The 18710-nt window shown below is 41.7% G+C and overlaps 1 protein-coding gene across 1 annotated transcript; it reads left to right on the forward strand.

The window, feature by feature from the left end:
• The first annotated feature begins 14285 nt into the window (after positions 1-14285).
• On the forward strand, positions 14286-18443 carry LOC136051925 (programmed cell death 1 ligand 1-like). Its single transcript, XM_065741635.1, has 3 exons — positions 14286-14627; positions 15726-15761; positions 18151-18443. Exons 1-3 carry the CDS (start codon positions 14387-14389, stop codon positions 18249-18251), a joined length of 378 nt encoding a protein of 125 aa, XP_065597707.1. The 5' UTR covers positions 14286-14386; the 3' UTR covers positions 18252-18443.
• The last annotated feature ends 267 nt before the right edge of the window (positions 18444-18710 follow it).

Genomic DNA, 18710 nt, shown 5'->3' on the forward strand with positions numbered 1-18710 from the left:
TATTTTTGTCACGGGTTCAAGAGTCCTTGAACCACTAGGACTTAATGATTTTACTAGAATGAAGTTTACACTTCACAAGTACTCCGCGTATTTTATTGGGTAACTGTGAAGAAGTCCAGGAGTGACTCCTGTAAAAAGGAGATCTTATCTTTGTTAGTTATTTGCATTCACTGCCCTTATTTTTCTTTTGAGGCAAAAAAAATTGCCTCTAGAACCTGTAGGTATATCCTTTGTTAGGACAAAGGTGTACATGTGAATCACTCTCAGGGAATTGGATATGCAAACAACTCGTCCCTCCTCAGAAGAGGGAACTCATATGAACTACAGCAGCAATTAAAAAAAACTAAAAATCAACATATGAAACACACAAACTGTTTCTTTAGCAGAGCAATGCTCCTGAAGATAGCAGCTCAGGCAGATCCTGGCTCTTTCAGGATTAGTGACAAACACCAGTGAATTAGTACCTTTGATTGATCACCAGATTTGTTCTGGCACTATAAAAACTTTATGATGAACAGTTGCTTCTAAACATGTTCAATGAGTTGCATTTTATAGCCTAGGAAATTAACCCAGGATATGATTCAGTGGTTCCTCTCACTTGGAAGAGTTATTACCACAGCATTCATCCTCCAGGCATTCAAGCCCTCCAAGAGGTGCCCAGCACCATGCTTGGCCAGCTCAGTCAAACCAATGTTATGCTCTTGGGAAGAGCCACGACATTTTATGCCAACCTTGGTTAACCTCAATTTCTTTTTCTCCTCTCACCCTGGTATTCTGAGCTTTCATTTTCAGTCTCATCATCTTCAATGTTTACATGCCCAGCATGGCAAACAATAGCTACGAATTGGTCTCTTTTACCTCTGAAGCTTACAGCTTTGCTGTAAACATCTACTGAACTTCATCTGTTCTACAGCTTCCCTCCAGACCTCACCTACTGGGAAGTATAGATCTAACAAACTGTAGGGTCACAGTTTAAGAAGGAAATGTGTAGTCAAGGAACAGGCCTGACAGGTCTGTGTGAAATTGGGTATTCATATCACTAATAACATCAGCATGTCTTGAAGATTTCTACAATATATGAATTAAAGACACCTTAGAGAATCAGGAGTCATGCCCAAAAAAAGCAACTGGCAGCCCCTACAACCCCCCAAGCCTGTTGTTTGCAACAGTTGCCAGCAAAAAATATATATGTATATCTAAAGGGCAGGATTTTCCAAAGCTGTCTCAGCCCCAAAAGGGACAGTAGCTTTGGAGAATATAAATTCTCTGGAGATAATGTGTTATACTTCCTCCTCCTCAAGACATTAAAAAAAAAAAAGACATCTTATTGACTAAATGGTCAGCTCAAAGCAGCCTTCTGAGCCTGAAACAGTTTCCCTTCTGCTTCCTAAGAAAGTCCCTCAGAATTTCCCTTTCTCCCTATTGCTTGTGAACAGGCTTTATATACTCTATGAATTTGAAAGTTCAAAAGGGAGGGATTTTTCCTTTCCTTCTTCAGAGCGATGGCATTTCCTAAGGGGGTTTTTATAATCCCATCTTAGTGGGAGAGATAAGTGCTGACTCAAGAGTAATAAAAGTCCTTGTAAATAGATCATACATTGAACAAGACACAGCTAAGGCTATCACCTCAAATTTGCAAAAATTTTTACTTTCTGCTTTGGTGCTTTACAGGATGAAAAGCTCAGTATGGCTCTTCCTTCTGGTTCAGCAGTTCAGTTCTTGTTATATCCCTTTAAGATCTGAGGCCTTTCAGTTGTTCAGTCAAGACATCACACAGGTGAGGTGGAGAACAAAGATAATGCTCATAAATGCAGCTCTTCTTAAGAGGCTTATCATCTGTAAGCAGGTGGTGAAACCAAGTCCTGGTAGGACAAATCTGAGATCAGACCACTTGCCTGCGTCAGCAGTCAGCAGGCCCAGCTCAAGGTGTGGGCAAAGCTCGCTCCTCTAAAATAAATTATACCAACAGTGGAAGGGAAAGGCCATGCAAGAGAGACATCAAAGAGCAAGGAGAAATACCTGGCAGCCACACTCATAACATGCAAGAAGCTTTCAATCCACTCAGTGCTCCTTGACTGCATGTGTTTAACAAGCAGCTACACAGAGGAATTCTTATCATTTGACATACTACATAAAGGAAAAAAAAAAGTACTTGGGAGGAAAGGCACTGAGATACTTCATTTCTATCTTCTTTTGCACCCCAGCACAGTCTGGAGATGCTTCTCCGCTCATGCACCTTGAGTACTGTGTTCAGTTTTGGGCCCCACAGTACATGAAGGACATTGAGGCCCTGGAGCGTGTTCAGAGAAGGGCAACAAAACTGGTGAGGGGTCTGGAGCACAAGTCTTATGAGGAGCGGCTGAGGGAGCTGGGATTGTTTAATCTGGAGAAGAGGAGGCTCAGAGGAGACCTTATTGCACTCTACCACTTCCTGAAGGGGGGTTGTGGTGAGGAGGGGGTGGGCCTCTTCTCCCTGATAAATAACGACAGGACGAGAGGGAATGGCCACAAGTTGCGCTGGGGAAGATTTAGATTAGACCTGAGGAAGCATTTCTTTTCTGAAAGAGTGGTCAGGCACTGGAATGGCCTGCCTAGGGAGGTGGTTGAGGCACCATCCCTAGCACTGTTCAAGAAGCATTATGGGATTTGATTTAGTAGCTTAGGAGGTAGGGATGGTGATAGGATGGTCGGACTAGATGATCTTGTAGGTCCTTTCCAACTGCAGCTTCTAAACAAGGCGACTTCTTGTTGTGGTTTTGGTGCCAGTATTCCACATCAGAGCATCATGCAGCAGTGAAGGAGTTAATGTTGTTGGGAGCAGCAGAGGGGTAGAGCTCCACACCGGATGCCAGGCGCTCTCTGCCTGGGCATGTTCCTCTCGGCTACCTGGAGCTTCAGCACGTGTGCTTCCCCTGCAGTTCCTCCTTAACTTAAGCTTACAGCTTTTGGTTTGGAAGCTTCATTTCTCTCTCAATCATTCAATTTTATGTTTCTACTATGCAAAGCAGCAGCTGCTTCTACAGCAGCAAAACTCACACACTCCCAGGCAGTAAGACAGTTTACTAAATTGTGAAATATAAATTGAAAAATAATATGTCAGTAACCAGTAACCCATTAGGAATGGCCTTCACTGAAGTTGTGCTCTTCACTCCTAACAGTGTAGCTTAGATCATCTCTTTTCAAAGCCAAGTCTCATTTCCCTAAAAAAATCTTCAGATCATCCAGTGTAGTGACATTATTATCAGTCAGTGTGAGTCCAACAAATAGTTTTACTGACTTAAGTTATTCTACTAATACCTTCAGGACTCCTCATACAGATGAGCCCCAGCATCAGGTGAGCCGTTTGCCAAATTAACAGAGCACTCCTGAGTTAGATAATGACACCGATACCACCATCAGTTTGATCAGACAGCAAGGGGGGGATTGAAGAATCAAAAATGTAACTGTACTCTCTTGGAAGCACAGTTTTTATCCTTCTCAAGAATGTATTCATCAAAAATTTTTTGTTGGGATCATCAAAGATCAGTGGAAACTCTCAGAAGAGCAAAAAGAAATTGGAAGAAAAAGGAACTTGTGGTGTCTCACTGGCAGCTCCCTCATGAAAAGGAACAGCAACTTCTTGGTTTGTCTTCATAAGTTTCATAAAAAGGCACAAGACCACCACATATCACCAGACACTGGGAATAAGCCTCACCCAGCGAGCACAAGGCAGGCAAAGAGCAGGACACATCACATGCTGCTTGGGTTATGCTTCCTGAGCTTCCACCCAAAGAGATTTGAATCTGCAACAGTCCAAAACCCAACATAATGTGCAAGATGGGGATGGGTGGGGCTAAGAAGATTTCTTCAGGATTTAGAGTGCAGAAGTTGCCCCCAAATCAAGCCTCAGAAACAAAAGAAATATCTGCCCCTGCCCTGACATTCTGTAGGGCAGATGCATTGCCTTGCAAACCTCATTGTTAAATCTAGAACAAAAGTTATAATTAAAGGACAAAATGTTTCAAGAGAATGGGATACAATCACATTATGAAACATTACTGACAGTTGCCTTGTCTGCCTGACAGACCCCCACAAGCAGCAGTACTATGAAATATATAAGATTTCAATCCAGACATCCTCCTGGTCCATCTATTGGCCCTTCAGCCAAGAGAACCATCCAAATTCCACTGAAGAAAGGGCTGGAAATGTGGATCACATGGATCTTAGTTGCCTGAGAATTCACTCAGACCCAGCATAAAACAAAACTGTCCAGTAACCACAAAACAGGAGCAGTGTTTGATCAGTGCTGAGATCTACTGACTTGCATACTGAGAGTGCTTCCTTCCTTCTGAAACTTGAAATGAAATTTGCCACATTTAGCATCAGTCCCACTAGGCCACCCAAACCCTTCCCATTTTGCAAAGCCAAGAACAACTTTAGTCTGAGAGCTATTAGGCCATTCTGAAATCAAGTATTAAGTCCAGAAACTGAACATTCAGGCAAAGTGCTAACTTGGATATGTTCCCAATCCCTTGGGAAGGTGCACGCAAGCTTGAATCCTGCATATTAAGACTGAATAGAAAACTTAATTCCTGTTTCCCATACATGTTTTATTTTGATGCATGCTGATAGATTTCTTCTTACCAGAACTGCTTATACAAAGTCAGGGGAATGGATGCAGTTTTTTGCTGTAGGACTCTGCTTGGGGTACAGCTTTCCTCTGGAAATAGAACACATACGACCACTTCTATTCTTTAACCTCAAGATGGAATGACTTGGCAGAATAGATAACAGCAGATAACAAACATTCAGTCCCCAGAGCTCAGTGTGCTTTAAATAAGCAGCAGGAAATTCCAGCAGCACAGAAAAACAGGAGCAAGCCCAGATCCAGCATTCTACCCACGCCATGCCACCTCCATGACATAGGTAATGTGACTAAAGCGTGAGAGAGAAAAGAGAGCAAGTGCAAACAGAGCACAGGAGAGATAAGGACAAGGTAGGAGAGGTTCAGATAGCTATAAATAACTTAACCAAACAATCCTTGAAACCAAGACCAGCCTCTAGCTCTCCTCACCAGTGCTGCAAGTTTGCTATAGCGCACCTAAAGAGGTCTCACTCAGAAATTGGTTGTCACTGTGATACATTTTGCAGCCTGAGGATCAGGATACTACATCAGGTAGCAAAGGACAGTCCCTCCACCCCCACCCCCTTTTCTTGAGTGGAGAGTGAATTACCCAACAGTTAAGCTACATAAGCACTAATTGCCATTGCTCACAAACCTCCAGAACATTACCCTAATTTAGAAGTAATTTACTTCAACAGCTAACATCTTAAAGGAGAAAGCCACAGTCATATCTGGGTATACAAGAGCCATGTCCTTCACTTGAGGGTATTAAGACTTACCTGAAACTAATGATGGGACAGCTGCATAAGTGATGTCTCGCATTGTTTACAGCTTTCTTTCAGAAGATATTCGAGTTAATTATGCAGTTTCAATACAGACTGTTGCATCATAAGAACTTTCTCCAGGAAGACAGTAATTTCCACTTCTAACTCATCAGCTCTTCATTAGCAAGAAGTAAAAGGACTGCACAGTTACACGAGCAGAGAACACCTAAAGAAGTGACAAAGTTGCTACGGTGTGGATGAAGAATAGTAAAGGTAACATTTCTCTGCTGAACATGCTCTCAGGATTTCACTAAACTGGGGAGAATGGTGTTTTCCTACCCCCCCAACAGCAGCCAGTTAGAACAAATTTGTTCTTATAAAGGTAAAGAAAGTCACATAGGATGCACACTTGAAGAAGCAATCAGTGATTAAGCTACAAAGCTTTGCTATGTGCATACCAAGTGGCTTCCTCCTTGACAGTGGCCTTTTTGAACTGCAGGTGCCTACTCCAGCCTGTGCATTCCATGCCCATTATACATTACTCAACCAGTGCTGGAGGTTAGCAAGCCAAATGAAAAAGTTGCCAAACAGACCAACTCCTTTATAGAATCATAGAATAGTTTGTGTTGGAAGGGATCTTAAAGGCCATTGAGTTCCAACCCCCTGCATGAGTAGGTACACCTCCAACAGTAATATAACACTTCCCCCTCCTGCTGTTCCAGCTGTCCTGACCAGCATCCTTAACTCACTGCAACACTACCTCCAGGGTAAACAGATCACTCTTGTAAAATACCATCCTTCCTAACTTATTTTACAGGAAGCATTTCCATGCTGCAAGAGGAAAAAGCCTTCAAAAGTAACATTGTCACTCTCATTCCATGAGAAGAATGAACCTGAATCATTTTTTCCCTGCGACAAAGTTCCACTACTTTGCAGGCACTTGGAACATTTAGTTATTTTCCTTCTTCGTTGATTTCATTTTATCACAGGCTGAATGAACATGTTCAATAAGTGGCTTCACACCCATCTGACGTCTGCATCATGAGAAAGATACTGCCAAGAAGTTCAAATTTTGCAATTTGATCATATGCGTAAGTCACTGTGCTTGCCCCACACTAAATGACTTCAAGTAGCTATTAAAAATAGGTGGATACTTAGTTCTTTAATTATTCTGGAAATAATTCTTCACTGAGAAGTCTTAATTGTTTCAGCATTTCAAAACAAGGCCTAAATAATTACTTCATCAGATTAATGAATAGTAGACTGATTTTTAAGTTTGAAATGCATTAGTTTCCTCAGCTTCCATTTAAATTAAGCCAGCACTTAAAAAGGTTAAAATAAAACAAAGATGTGGAAGAGTGAACAAACTTACTGCTTTTAATGTTTTTCTGTCTAGTGACTGAAACAGATCTCCTTTAGTGTATCAAGAACAATCCTGATGGAGGTCCTACATAGGCACCAACATTTCAAATAGTGTCAGCTCAAATCAGAAGGAAATGTTACTCCAGACAGACAGCAGAATCTCATCTTAGTAAGATAAACTAAGGGCCAGGTGCTCCAGCTAGAAAAATCCTCCACTTTGATATTAATAACACAAAAAAAGCAACAGCTTGCTCCTTCTTTCCACACAAGTATAAACTTCAGTGGGGAAGTAGCAAAATCATGTGGCTGACAAGAAAGATCAACATCCTCATGCAATTCAGATGCAATTTGGTATTTCAGGTCTGATTTTGGGACTACTCTCCTAGTCCTAGCTTTTGTACAGACAGGAACTCTGTGGGAGTAAACCATATAAAACCAGTGATGCAAACAAGCTGTCTTGGCTGGAATGACTACCTTCAACTGGCTTGTGTCAGAAGCAAAACTATTAGAAAATGATTTTGAAAAAAACAACACTTCTGGGAGCTCTGCCCTCAGAGTCATTCCTGTTTGCTGCTATCACACCTTTCTCTATTGCTTTGCATAAACGTATTTCCTTTTTTGAAATAATAGCCATTACAATGGAGATGGAGGCAACCACAGCGGAAGTTTGTCAGAAATGCACAGACTACACTGGTTAAAATCATGAGAAAACTTGAACAGGCAAGCGTTTCACAATAGTTTCACTTCTGAACAAAATCAGTTACATCAACCAAAGGACATGCCCTACTTAGTCCAACCACCTCAGAACAGCCCTCAAACATCGGTAATATGTACTGAGCTTAACTCCTGCACTACACACAGGTTATAGTGACCAGTCTGGGAGATGCTCGAGCTTTCCAACACATAAGATATCCACCAGGATGTTATAGCTCAAATTCAACCTTTCATAGTCCAGGTACAGCACCATAGCAGGGAGGGAGGAGGAAGATCTAAGACCATGGTAGGAATTCCAGCTGGCATTCACCACCAGCTTTCTATAAGAAGCCAAAGGTGCCAGGTGACCTAGACACTAAGTATCAGAAAGGGTCTGGTAAATTAAGCAGGACTTGCTTACAAGGAAGAAGCACAGAAATTCAGCTCTATAACTAGATCTTAGAGAATGAGCACACAAACTTCACCCCTTGGGGAACTCACTAGTCCCACAAAGGTTGCATTTGAGGTCCTGCTTAGCCCAAGAAGCACCATTTCAACAAAAATAGTAGGCAGCAATGTCTCCCCCCCACATATCTGACCAAGAAAAAACTACCTTAGCCAAACACTACTTTCACCACTAGTATCCTCTCTGAAGCACACTGGGGAGAAGCCACTACTTATATGTTTGTATTCCTTAAGCTACAAGGTGCTGAGAGGATGAGTAGAAGAAGCACAAAACCCTCATTTGTTTTATCCTAGCTCTTTTTTGTCCTATCTCTGAGAAAGTATCCAATTTAACAGCATGCTCAAAGAAGCTCTTTCAGCTAGTATTTCTCCTACAGCTTATTACCTAGAACTGTGTTCTTCTGGCAGATATGCCAATGGGGTCATGTTTGGTAGAGACTGAGATACAGTGTTTACATCTCTTTATCAATGCAATATTCTCTAGGTTTCACCACCTCCCCTGATTTCCATTGGCTACAGAACAAGAATTCCCAACAACAGACTGAGAGCTCTGGAACTGTAACAGCATGGCCCACAATTCACACCCATCTCACCTGTGAAAATAAATTCCTGCTATTGTACATACAGAGTGTAAAAAGGAAAATTGAATCAGAAACTAAGCAATAGAAAATACATTATTCCCTTCTGGAAAAATGCTTACGGCAACAAACAATAGAATCCCTTTCACACTTTTGTTTTTGTAGAGACAAAAGAAGCAGCTAGAGTACCTGGTGAAGTCAGTGACGTGGAAGGATTCCTAAGGGCCAGCAAACCTCAAAAAAAAAATGAAAAGGTAAGCTACATTCCTTCTTGTGTTGAAAAGTAACTGAAGTCTGTAGGCAGACGGAATTTCTTTCCATTGACAAAAGAAAACAATCCCAGGAGTGAATTATAGCTACGTGTATTCCATTGACTTCATCCACATGAGAACATGAGAGTGAAGTATGGGTCCTGCACTTGTGACTGAAACTCATCCCATCACAACCACTGAGAAAGCTCAGATATACAGGCAGGACTTACACACCACACCAAGACAAGACGACAAATCGAGCCAGGGATGATAAGGCATCCAATTTTGTATCCAAATTCTCTTCAAAGATGAGGAAGTTATTTTCTCCAGCATAATTTACGCCCCATTTCATGCCTACAAACTCCACTCCAGCGTTCTGACGAAGTACTTAGCATTTCTATTTCTCTCACTTTACTAGGGAGACTATCTGGATGTTTGCTTGCTTGCTGATTACAACTCCACCCAGAGGTAAATATTCTATATATGTGTCTAAGAGTTATAGAAATACTTACACATGAATACACAAACACAATAACAACCCACTAAGAATCTTTGAGCAAAACAAACAAGTGTGTGGTGTGTTTTGCTTTGAATTCATTTCATCACAGTCCAAGGCTTACAAGTACAGGCAATAACTTTGATATCAAACATATCTGAAATAAAGGTTTTTGAGGTTTAGGTGTTTCCGGCCCACAAATCTCCACCTGTAACGATGACCTTGGTCATAACCTTAAAGATCTCAGCCATTTCCATAAAATTAAGGATGGGTTGTAATCTCATTCTTTGCAATCACCACCTTGTATCCCTTTTTAAATTAACTTAGAAATCCAGGAATGCAATGAGTCTACAGGAGTAACCAGATAAGCAAATCAACCACAGCTCAGGATCCTTTACTTTCCTTGAGCTTTGGCACATTCACTGCCAAGTTCTAGTATGGTTTGGCTTCTGGAATTACATAAACTAGGTATCACAATTTTCCCTAAGAAGGAAGTATGCAATAGTAAGAGAGCATTCTACAAGCTACAGGGGAAGAATTCTGTAATTTATTCTTTCAATGATGAAATTCAGCAATATTAAGAGCACTGTGGAGTCAAGATATCTCCATCTATATTAAGGTGCCTCATTCTTACTATACATTGCACTAGCTCAGGATGTTACACTTGTAGATGAAGCAGTCCCTCCCCCTCTTCTGGGAGCACAGTTACCATTTTTAGAGAAAAACATGCATTTCATGAAAAGCCTATTTCAACCAAAGATGAGCACACCTGCAAACTTTGAGCTTTGACTCATTTTTGCCCCTGTAAATAAGGAAGTTCAAGTTCAGTATATCTGAATGAACAACTAGGATTGAAAACAGCTTTCCACCCCCTTCAGTTGTTTCAGCACAGAAACTTAAGAAACCATGCAACATTACCTTGCCAGGATAATATTTCAGTTTGAACTCATAGATACTCAAAAGCACAAAAACTTTCCCATCACCACCTTTCTAACACCAGAACATTTCTCTGTTTAACCCATTACTTCTGAAACTTCTTTCATTTAATACCAGAAACACAGTGATATTAGCAGTGTGAGGAGTGAAGAAAGATGCAAGAGCTTTCCATCCCCTAAGCTCTTTTCCACAAGGCACAAATTCTGGACCCCCTACTAGCATCACACCTTCCTTCAGTGCAACCAATATACAACTGAAGAACAAAGATGAGTACCTCATATCGATCTCCAGGAGTGGGAGGAAAGAGCAACAGGAAAACCAAATCCTTACTAATGTCTCTACACCACACTGTTGCAGATTCAACAGTACTTAACCATTATAGAAGCCACATGAATTAGCTAGATTACCACTCTAGCTCACTTTGATTATCACAGCATTTTAGCCACAGCTTTTTTTTTATTTTTTATTTTCACCAGCACTTAAAAAAAGTTGTTTTTAGAAGAACAAAGAGATAAAACAAGCCCAAGCCTCACCTTATACTTGAGACACCTACATACAGGTACAAGATGTGCACCAACAAGCATTTCTGCCCAAAGCCCCACACAAAGCTTCACACATAGATCAAATGAACACTACTCACCATAACCCACGTGCCCCAGCAGCAAGCTTCCATTGATCCTGACTCTCACCACAAAAAGAGCTTCAGCCTCTGAGCCAGTGAACTCCTTCTATCAAAGACTTCTGCTGCAATGAGGGCCTTGATAAGAAACTTAACAAAACACCACCTAACCAACAACATCTATCTCAGTCTCAAGGCTAACTTTCACATTCAGTTTATATCTGGAGGTCTGCTCTTCCCATTTACCAAATGGGCCTGTATTAGAAATAGTGTAGCCAGCAGGAGCAGGGAGGTGATCATCCCCCTGTACTCAGCTCTGGTACGGCCGCACCTCGAGTACTGTGTTCAGTTTTGGGCCCCTCACTACAAGAAGGACATTGAGGCCCTGGAGCGTGTTCAGAGAAGGGCAACAAAACTGGGGAGGGGTCTGGAGCACAAGTCTTATGAGGAGCGGCTGAGGGAGCTGGGATTGTTTAGTCTGGAGAAGAGGAGGCTCAGAGGAGACCTTATTGCACTCTACCACTTCCTGAAGGGGGGTTGTGGTGAGGAGGGGGTGGGCCTCTTCTCCCTGATAAATAATGACAGGACGAGAGGGAATGGCCACAAGTTGCGCTGGGGAAGATTTAGATTAGACCTGAGGAAGCATTTCTTTTCTGAAAGAGTGGTCAGGCACTGGAACGGCCTGCCTAGGGAGGTGATTGAGGCACCGTCCCTAGCGCTGTTCAAGAAGCGTTTAGATGAGGTGCTAAAGGACTTAATTTAGTAGTTGGGTAGAGATAGTGATAGGAGGATGGTTGGACTAGATGATCTTATAGGTCCTTTCCAACCTTATGAACTTATGAACTTATGAACAAACATCTCACACATCTGCAGGCTCTGTTAATCAGTTAATTAGAGCCAAATTTCAGGCACCTGTTCTTGCCCCAGTCAGCTCCCCCAGAGCCACCTTTCATAGATCCTTGCTGCCCTGATTTCATCAGCTGAAAGAGCAGAGTAAGGTGGGTTGGAGCTCTCATGTGTTCTCATACTCAGAAGTATTACAAAGTACGCGCTCTGTATCATGCAGGACAGGAAGAGTTATGCTATGCTTACGTGTGCTAATCACTGCTGTTCTCAGCATTCAAAAAAAGTCTAAAGAGACAAAAAAAAAAAAAAAGTTGATGCACTTCTACAGCTGGCATCAAACTTAGAAGTGACCATAGTCTGGAAGTAGGACAGGCATATAAGAGCTGAGGCTGCTCCCTTTCTCACCCTCTCCCACCTTCAGCCCTTCCAGGTGTGCTGGGTGCAGCCAACACAACACTGGGAGAAGTTGCTAATCACAGAGCTGAGACAACCTCCTTGGGGCATGCTGGGTAAGGTGTGCTCTGGCAGGAAGTGTGCAGTGGGTGCTGGACTTCATTAAAAATGAGATAATATGGCCACTATTTGGAGAACTGACTTTTTACTCAGGTAGATAGTGAAAGGACAATTAACTAAAAGGGAGAAGATTTAGATCAGATATTAGGAGGAAATTCTTTCCCCAGAGGGTGGTGATGCACTGGCACAGCTGCCCAGAGAAGCTGTAGTGCCCTATCCTTGGAGGTGTTCAAGGCCAGGCTGGAGGGGGCCCTGGGCATCCTGAGCTGCTGGGGGGCAGCCCTGCCCATGGCACGGGTTGGAAATAGATGATCTTTGAGATCCCTTCAACCCAACCCACTCTGTGGTTATATAATATTACTGTAATTCAAGTTCCAGTTGAGAACCTCATCAGTGACTTGATGCAATTGGAAAATGGTTGAGCTTTCCATACAGCAAAGGCAATCTCTTTGCACTGACAAACAGAAGTAGCTTTGGGGATATGTGTTTTTACCAGCTAGAGGTTTAAATTTTGAGGCAAAAGAGGACTGAGATTTTCAGCTGAAAAATCTGCAAACATAAGGAAAGCATATGTTGAATGAAAAAGATATAATGGAAGATACTTATCTCTGCCATTTAGCAATCTGAATGATCATTTTCCTTCTGCTTTCATTTGTCTTGATTTACTCACTCTGAAAACAAACAGGCCTCAAAACAAACATAGATAAATATAAAAACAGAGGCTTGAGCATGTAACCAGCAGAGCTCTGGCTGGTATCACTGACTTAAAGAGGGAACTGGGACTCATTTTAGTCTTTAACCCAATATATGTACAAATCTGGTGTGTTTACAGACCTAGAACACAAGAATGGCAACAATGCCACCAAGAATATTTATTTCTATATTTAGTCTGATTAATTACCCCTTATGCTTCACAGAATTTTGGCCATGAAAGCAGATGGAGCTGTTTCACAGTGATAGTTAACTTTATTCCTGCCACAAGCCCATGCTGCTTTTGTTTTTGCTCCCTGCTGGGGATGGAAGTTTCCCATTCAAATTAATTCATCTGTATTTTAATTCACAACATCATTTTATGAACTAGGTTTGGTCAAAACGTTAATTTCATTCTGTGCTGTAAATACATTGTTTTCTGTGCCTTGAAAATCTTGCTTTTATTAAACAACGACAACAAAAAGCTAGAAACGCACAGAAGCTTTTTCCCAACCTGCAGTGTCACTCCCAAAAATATAACATTAAAATCTAGTTAGGTTTTGTAAGCCTAGTAAGTTGTTTAACATTACAGGCCTGAGAAGTGGACCCATGCGAACTTCATGAGGTTCAACAAGGCCAAGTGCAAGGTGTTGCAGTTGGGTCAGGGCAATCCCACGTATGCGTATAGACTGGATGAACACATTGAGAGCAGCCCTAAGGCTGCACCTCCCTGAGGCCTTGGACAAGTCTTTTTGCTATGGGGAGAATGGCAGATGTTCTCTCAGGGACACTGGGAGAATAACTACACCAAAGAGAAGACTGAGGACAAGTGTTAGCAGCAGCCTTGTGTGCTCCCACATGGACTTGCAGATAGCAGCCTTGTTCTGCCAGACCATCTTCATTATGTCGGGTCCACCAAGGAGGAGCCTGCACCTTATTTATGAATCTGTAGCCATGAGTAGATAGGCAGTGAGGACAGCAGGGAAGATCAGACTCTTCCAGGACTTTCCTCTTGATAATGCAACATCCTTTTCACACTTCTTCTTTTTTGTTCAGCCAGACTTCCTCCCTACCCAGAAGTTGTTTAATCACATCAGCCTGTCTTTACTTCCTCACATCACTTTCTGCCCTTTTGAGCTGATGGGTTTAAAATACCTGACACTTAAACTCAAAGACTACAGTTCCCAGAAGCGGAGAAAAAAAATGCCAGCTAAGCAGACAAACTTAAGCAGCACCCACAATGACAGAGTGGATGCAACTTGCATGCAGCAGCACCTATCCCTCTGCACCTCTCTCCAGCTGGGCTCTGATCCCTCAGTCCTGGTGCAGACTGTGCTCCATCCTGCCTGGCTGGGAGTAGGACACTGTCAGAAAGGGGAAAGAGAGGCAGTATTGATGCAAGGAAGCAAAGTCATAGAAAACCCAGCATCCCTAGCTCTGCTCTGTGATGAGAAAGTTGTCTGTTTATATTCCAGGTCACTCAGACTTGACATGTCATGCACTTGTGGGAGAAACTGTTGTGTTACCTTGCACCATCACCTCTTCTGAAGAGCTGAACATTTCCCACTCCATGCTCTACTGGCAGAAAGAAGATGATGTAGTGCATTTCCTTCACGGTGGGCACGATGACTTGAAGTATCAGGATAAGCAGTACCACGGCAGAACCAGTCTTTTTTTGAGCGAGGTGAAGCACGGCAACTTCTCCTTAAAGCTCTCCAATGTCCAGCTACAGGATGAAGCTGTGTATAGTTGCATCTACAGCCAGTCTGGGCATCAAACACAGAAATCTAAAATTAAGCTCAATGTATCAGGTAAGAATTTTTTTAGCTTAGAGGGAAAGAGGTAGGAGCAGCATTTCTTGCTGACAGGCCACATATGGCCATCGATTTTACTAACAAAACACTTAGATTCCCTCTATTCCTTGCTTTTGTTGGAAAAATGAAAAGGGAGTAGACTAAAGCGTCTTTGTTATGCATCAGCACAGTATGTCTGCAGAAGTAGCAGAACTCTCAAGGTCAAGCTGCCTGGCTCCTCCCCCTCCCTAGATGCTTTAATGATTAATGAGCTCTTCCAGACTTTTTAGCATTTGGCTATTAAAAGCACTGTACTGCTCTGGATCCATCTTGTTCCCAGAAGAACTGGAGAGTTTATTTGCTCTTGTGTCTGTGAAACAGATCCCTGGCAATCCAAAGTCCAGGTTCCAGGTGACAAACAATATCTAATTACCTTTTTTCCCTGGTCTGGAACATCTGGATCTGATGGCAAGGTTGGACTCATACCATGAGAATATTATTTCTCTTTCCTAGGAAAGCAACTGAAACCATAACACATACCTGAACAATGCCAAGCAACTCAAGCAACTGAGCTAACATGCTTGCATTGCCTGCAAGTGTAGGCAGTGGAATGGTGGGGTATTTTGTTTGACCAGATGACTGACTAAAAAAGCAAATTAAGGAAGGGCATAAAAGTCAATAGAAATCCTTGTTTGCTATAGTTGCTTAAAGAGATCAGCTGGAAACTTTCATTGTGGTCAACCACACGTTTAATTCGGCTTGAAATAGAGACTTGGTTTCAAGTAATATAAATCCTTTAATATCCTTGTTTTAAAGCACGTAATTCTCAAGAGATAAATGTTTTAGAAATGTAAAGTTAAATGCTTATGTTCAGCAAATGTAGAAGTTAAATCTTATTTATATATATATTTATAATTTTTTTTAATGCAGAACCAAACTGTTTTCAAATCAACTTGTTTCTGGGAGTTGTAAAGCATCTTTTGTGACCAAATTTAAGCTTTTGTTTAACAAACTTGTTCTTTCTCAGAAGAAATACTAACCCTCACATTGATTATTGGCACCTTTTTCCTAAGCTTAAATAACTTTGATTACTGTGTTGTTGTTTTTTATCCCCAGATACCCTTAGCACTGGAGAGAAACATTTGTCTTCCGGTAAGGCAATAATTCTTTACTCGCTAAGTGCCTAAGTGATTAGCTGTAATCAAATTAATTGAATTAAACTATTTTATTTAGAATTTGTGAGATAGGTAAGCTGTGCTGAACAGAGAAAGTCCAAGACACACCTACCAAAATACCAACTTAGGTACAGCTGTTTGAACAAGATAAAAACATCTTTAACACTAACACAGAGACCACAGAAAGAATATCAAAGTGCAAGTGGTCTCCAGTCCATACAATCACAGTGTTGAGTTGGAAGGGACCCTTAAAGGCCTCCTACTCCCAACTCCCCTCCAATGAACAAAGACACTGACAGCAGATCAGGTTGCTCAGAGCTCCATCCAGCCTGACCTTGGATGTCTGCAGGGATGGGGCATCCACCACCTCTCTGGGCAACCTGTGCCAGTGCCTCACCACCCTGACTCTATATCCTTACATAAACCCCCCCTACTTTTAGTTTGAAACCATTTCCCTTTGTCCTATCACCACAGACCTGCTAAAGAGTATGTGTATTTAGTTGCGTAAATAGAATAGAGAAGGGCTGTCCAGCATGTAGATACCTTCAGTTTTATACTTCCTAGGCAATAAAGAACTTTAAAAATTAAAGGAAATGTTCTTTTTAGACCTAAGATAACTCATCCTGTAGGCTTAGAGGTCTTTCAAAAGTATTGCTGTAGGACAAATCAAATCACACACCTTAACAACTTGAAGACATCTATACTGACAGATTTTAGGGATTTGGGGAAAGAACAAAAGCCTAACTTTTGAAACATAACATTCTGAAAAAGAAAAGATCATTCCTTTAGGCAACAAGTTTTTAGGGAAAAATGTCAGACACAGTTTTCACATTTTATTATTATTATTATCACCAGCAATTCCTTTGGCAGGGAAATATTGTTTTGTACCAGTTGCTATTTTGAAAGGGACTTAATATCAACGAGCTGCTGAGAGCAAAGAAGCTGTATACAGAAATAGCTCTCACGTTGTGCAGTCATTATAACCAGATTAGCAGATTTTTTTAATTATTATTTGGGTTTTTTTTTAAGAAAGCAGAAATACTGATGAGCTGTTTCACCGTTGTTTCATTTCTGTTCACTTGTTTGCTCGGTTCATTTTTTTTTCCTAATTATTTTAAAGAGCCTGATTTTACTGTCACTTCACTGCCACCATTTCTTGTGAGAATAAAAAACTTACTTAAAGTTTGTTTCAGAAACAAATGAAAGTGCAGAAGCCTGGCAGAGATCACAAAATCCATGAGACTTGCTACAACCTTACATTTACATCAACCTTACATTTACTGACAGCTCCCGACACCGACTTGTTCTTTACACGTTAATACACCATACTCCTAAAGAATGAAGAAAATCACATCTAGTTAACAGCAGTGACACACTGAAAGCTTGAAGGAGCTGAAATACCACAGCAAAAGGAGCAGCCTAAAAATTGGTGCGGAATACATCACACAGCTTCATCTTTACAGACAAGGGCTTCGATCTAAACAGTTACAGGGAAAATTTTCTGTACTGCTGAAGTCAGGTGTTCAAAATCTGTCCTCTTTGCTTGTGGACTACCTTCAGCATGGGCTGCAGGTGTCAGCTGTGGCAGGGCTGTTCTGTGTCATGTGCCAAACTCCACTAATTGCTAATGCACTCGTATACGGTGAGATGCACTGATGCTGCTGCTGTCTGTACACATCCATGGACTGAGGTTTTTAATATTTATTACCTTTATACAAGGACTTTCAGTTGAAATGCCTATCTCAGGCCCTCACTGTGAAGAATTATAATCTATTTAATAGTCTTTTTGTTGCTGTTGTTCTATCAGGATTCTAAACAAGTACTCCCAGCCATCTAGAAATGGAAGTTATGTTGATTGTGGCTGAGTGTATGTAGCTCTTTTAGGAAAGACAAAACATTACTTGTCACAGTACCTTGAAGTGGGCTTTTCTGGATGGTATAAACATTAACACGCATGGCCTCAGATTGTGCCAGGGGAGGTTCAGGTTGGATGTTAGGAACAATTTCTTCTCGGAAAGAGCAGTGAGGCAGTGGCACAGGCTGCCCAGGGAGGCGGTGCAGTCACTGTACCTGGAGGTGCTCAAGACCCTTGTGGATGTGGCACTGAGGAACATGATTTAGTGGGGAAATATTGGTGAGAGGTAGATGGTTAACTGAATGATCTTGGAGGTCTTTTTCCAACAACCTTGATGATTCTGTGATAACATGAAAAAGTAAAATTCTGAAAACAAGCCAAAATCCACAGGACTTGATTTATTGACAATTTTCCAGGAAGGCATTTAAATAAAATCTCTTATACTAATGCCAAAAGCATTCCTTGTCAAGTCACTGGTTACATGCAGACCTCCTGTTTTTTAATTTTTCAGGTCACACTCAGATTTCCCTGAGAAGTGCTGGTGATGCACTACATCTGGATGTATTTCTGTCTATTCACCTCCTGGTAGCACTGGGGGTTTGGCACCTGTAACTGGGGAAGCTGACCTCCGTGGAAGCTGTCCTCAATAACAGAGACTTGCTAGGGAGAACAGCTCTGTAAGGTCAGCATGACAACTGCTCCAGGGCCACATGAAATAAACACCATCATCTCAGTATCAACTCGGCACTAGGTACCTGTGCCTTCTCTTTTGATGTTCCAGAAAACCAAATGCAGCTAAACTCATAGCTTGCTTTTCATTTGTTTCTAGAGCCCAGAGTTAGTGCTTCTAGTACAACGTTTTAATTCTGAATGTTGTGACTCTGCTTTAACGACAACAGCTAAAAGGCTCACAAAGCTACAAGGTCACACACTGACAGACCCTTGTGAGATCCTTCACCTAAGAACTCCTCCTCGGCCCTTCAGGAGAATTGAAAGCAGGAGAAGAGACAGCTACTCTGTCAGACAAAAACAGGAAGAGGCTCGCTTTGTGAAACACAGGGATGGAAATCT

Source organism: Cyrtonyx montezumae, unplaced genomic scaffold, assembly GCF_038088225.1.
Source record: "Cyrtonyx montezumae isolate F1298 unplaced genomic scaffold, pur_monq_1.0 scaffold_3, whole genome shotgun sequence".
NCBI classification, from domain to species: Eukaryota; Metazoa; Chordata; class Aves; order Galliformes; family Odontophoridae; genus Cyrtonyx; species Cyrtonyx montezumae.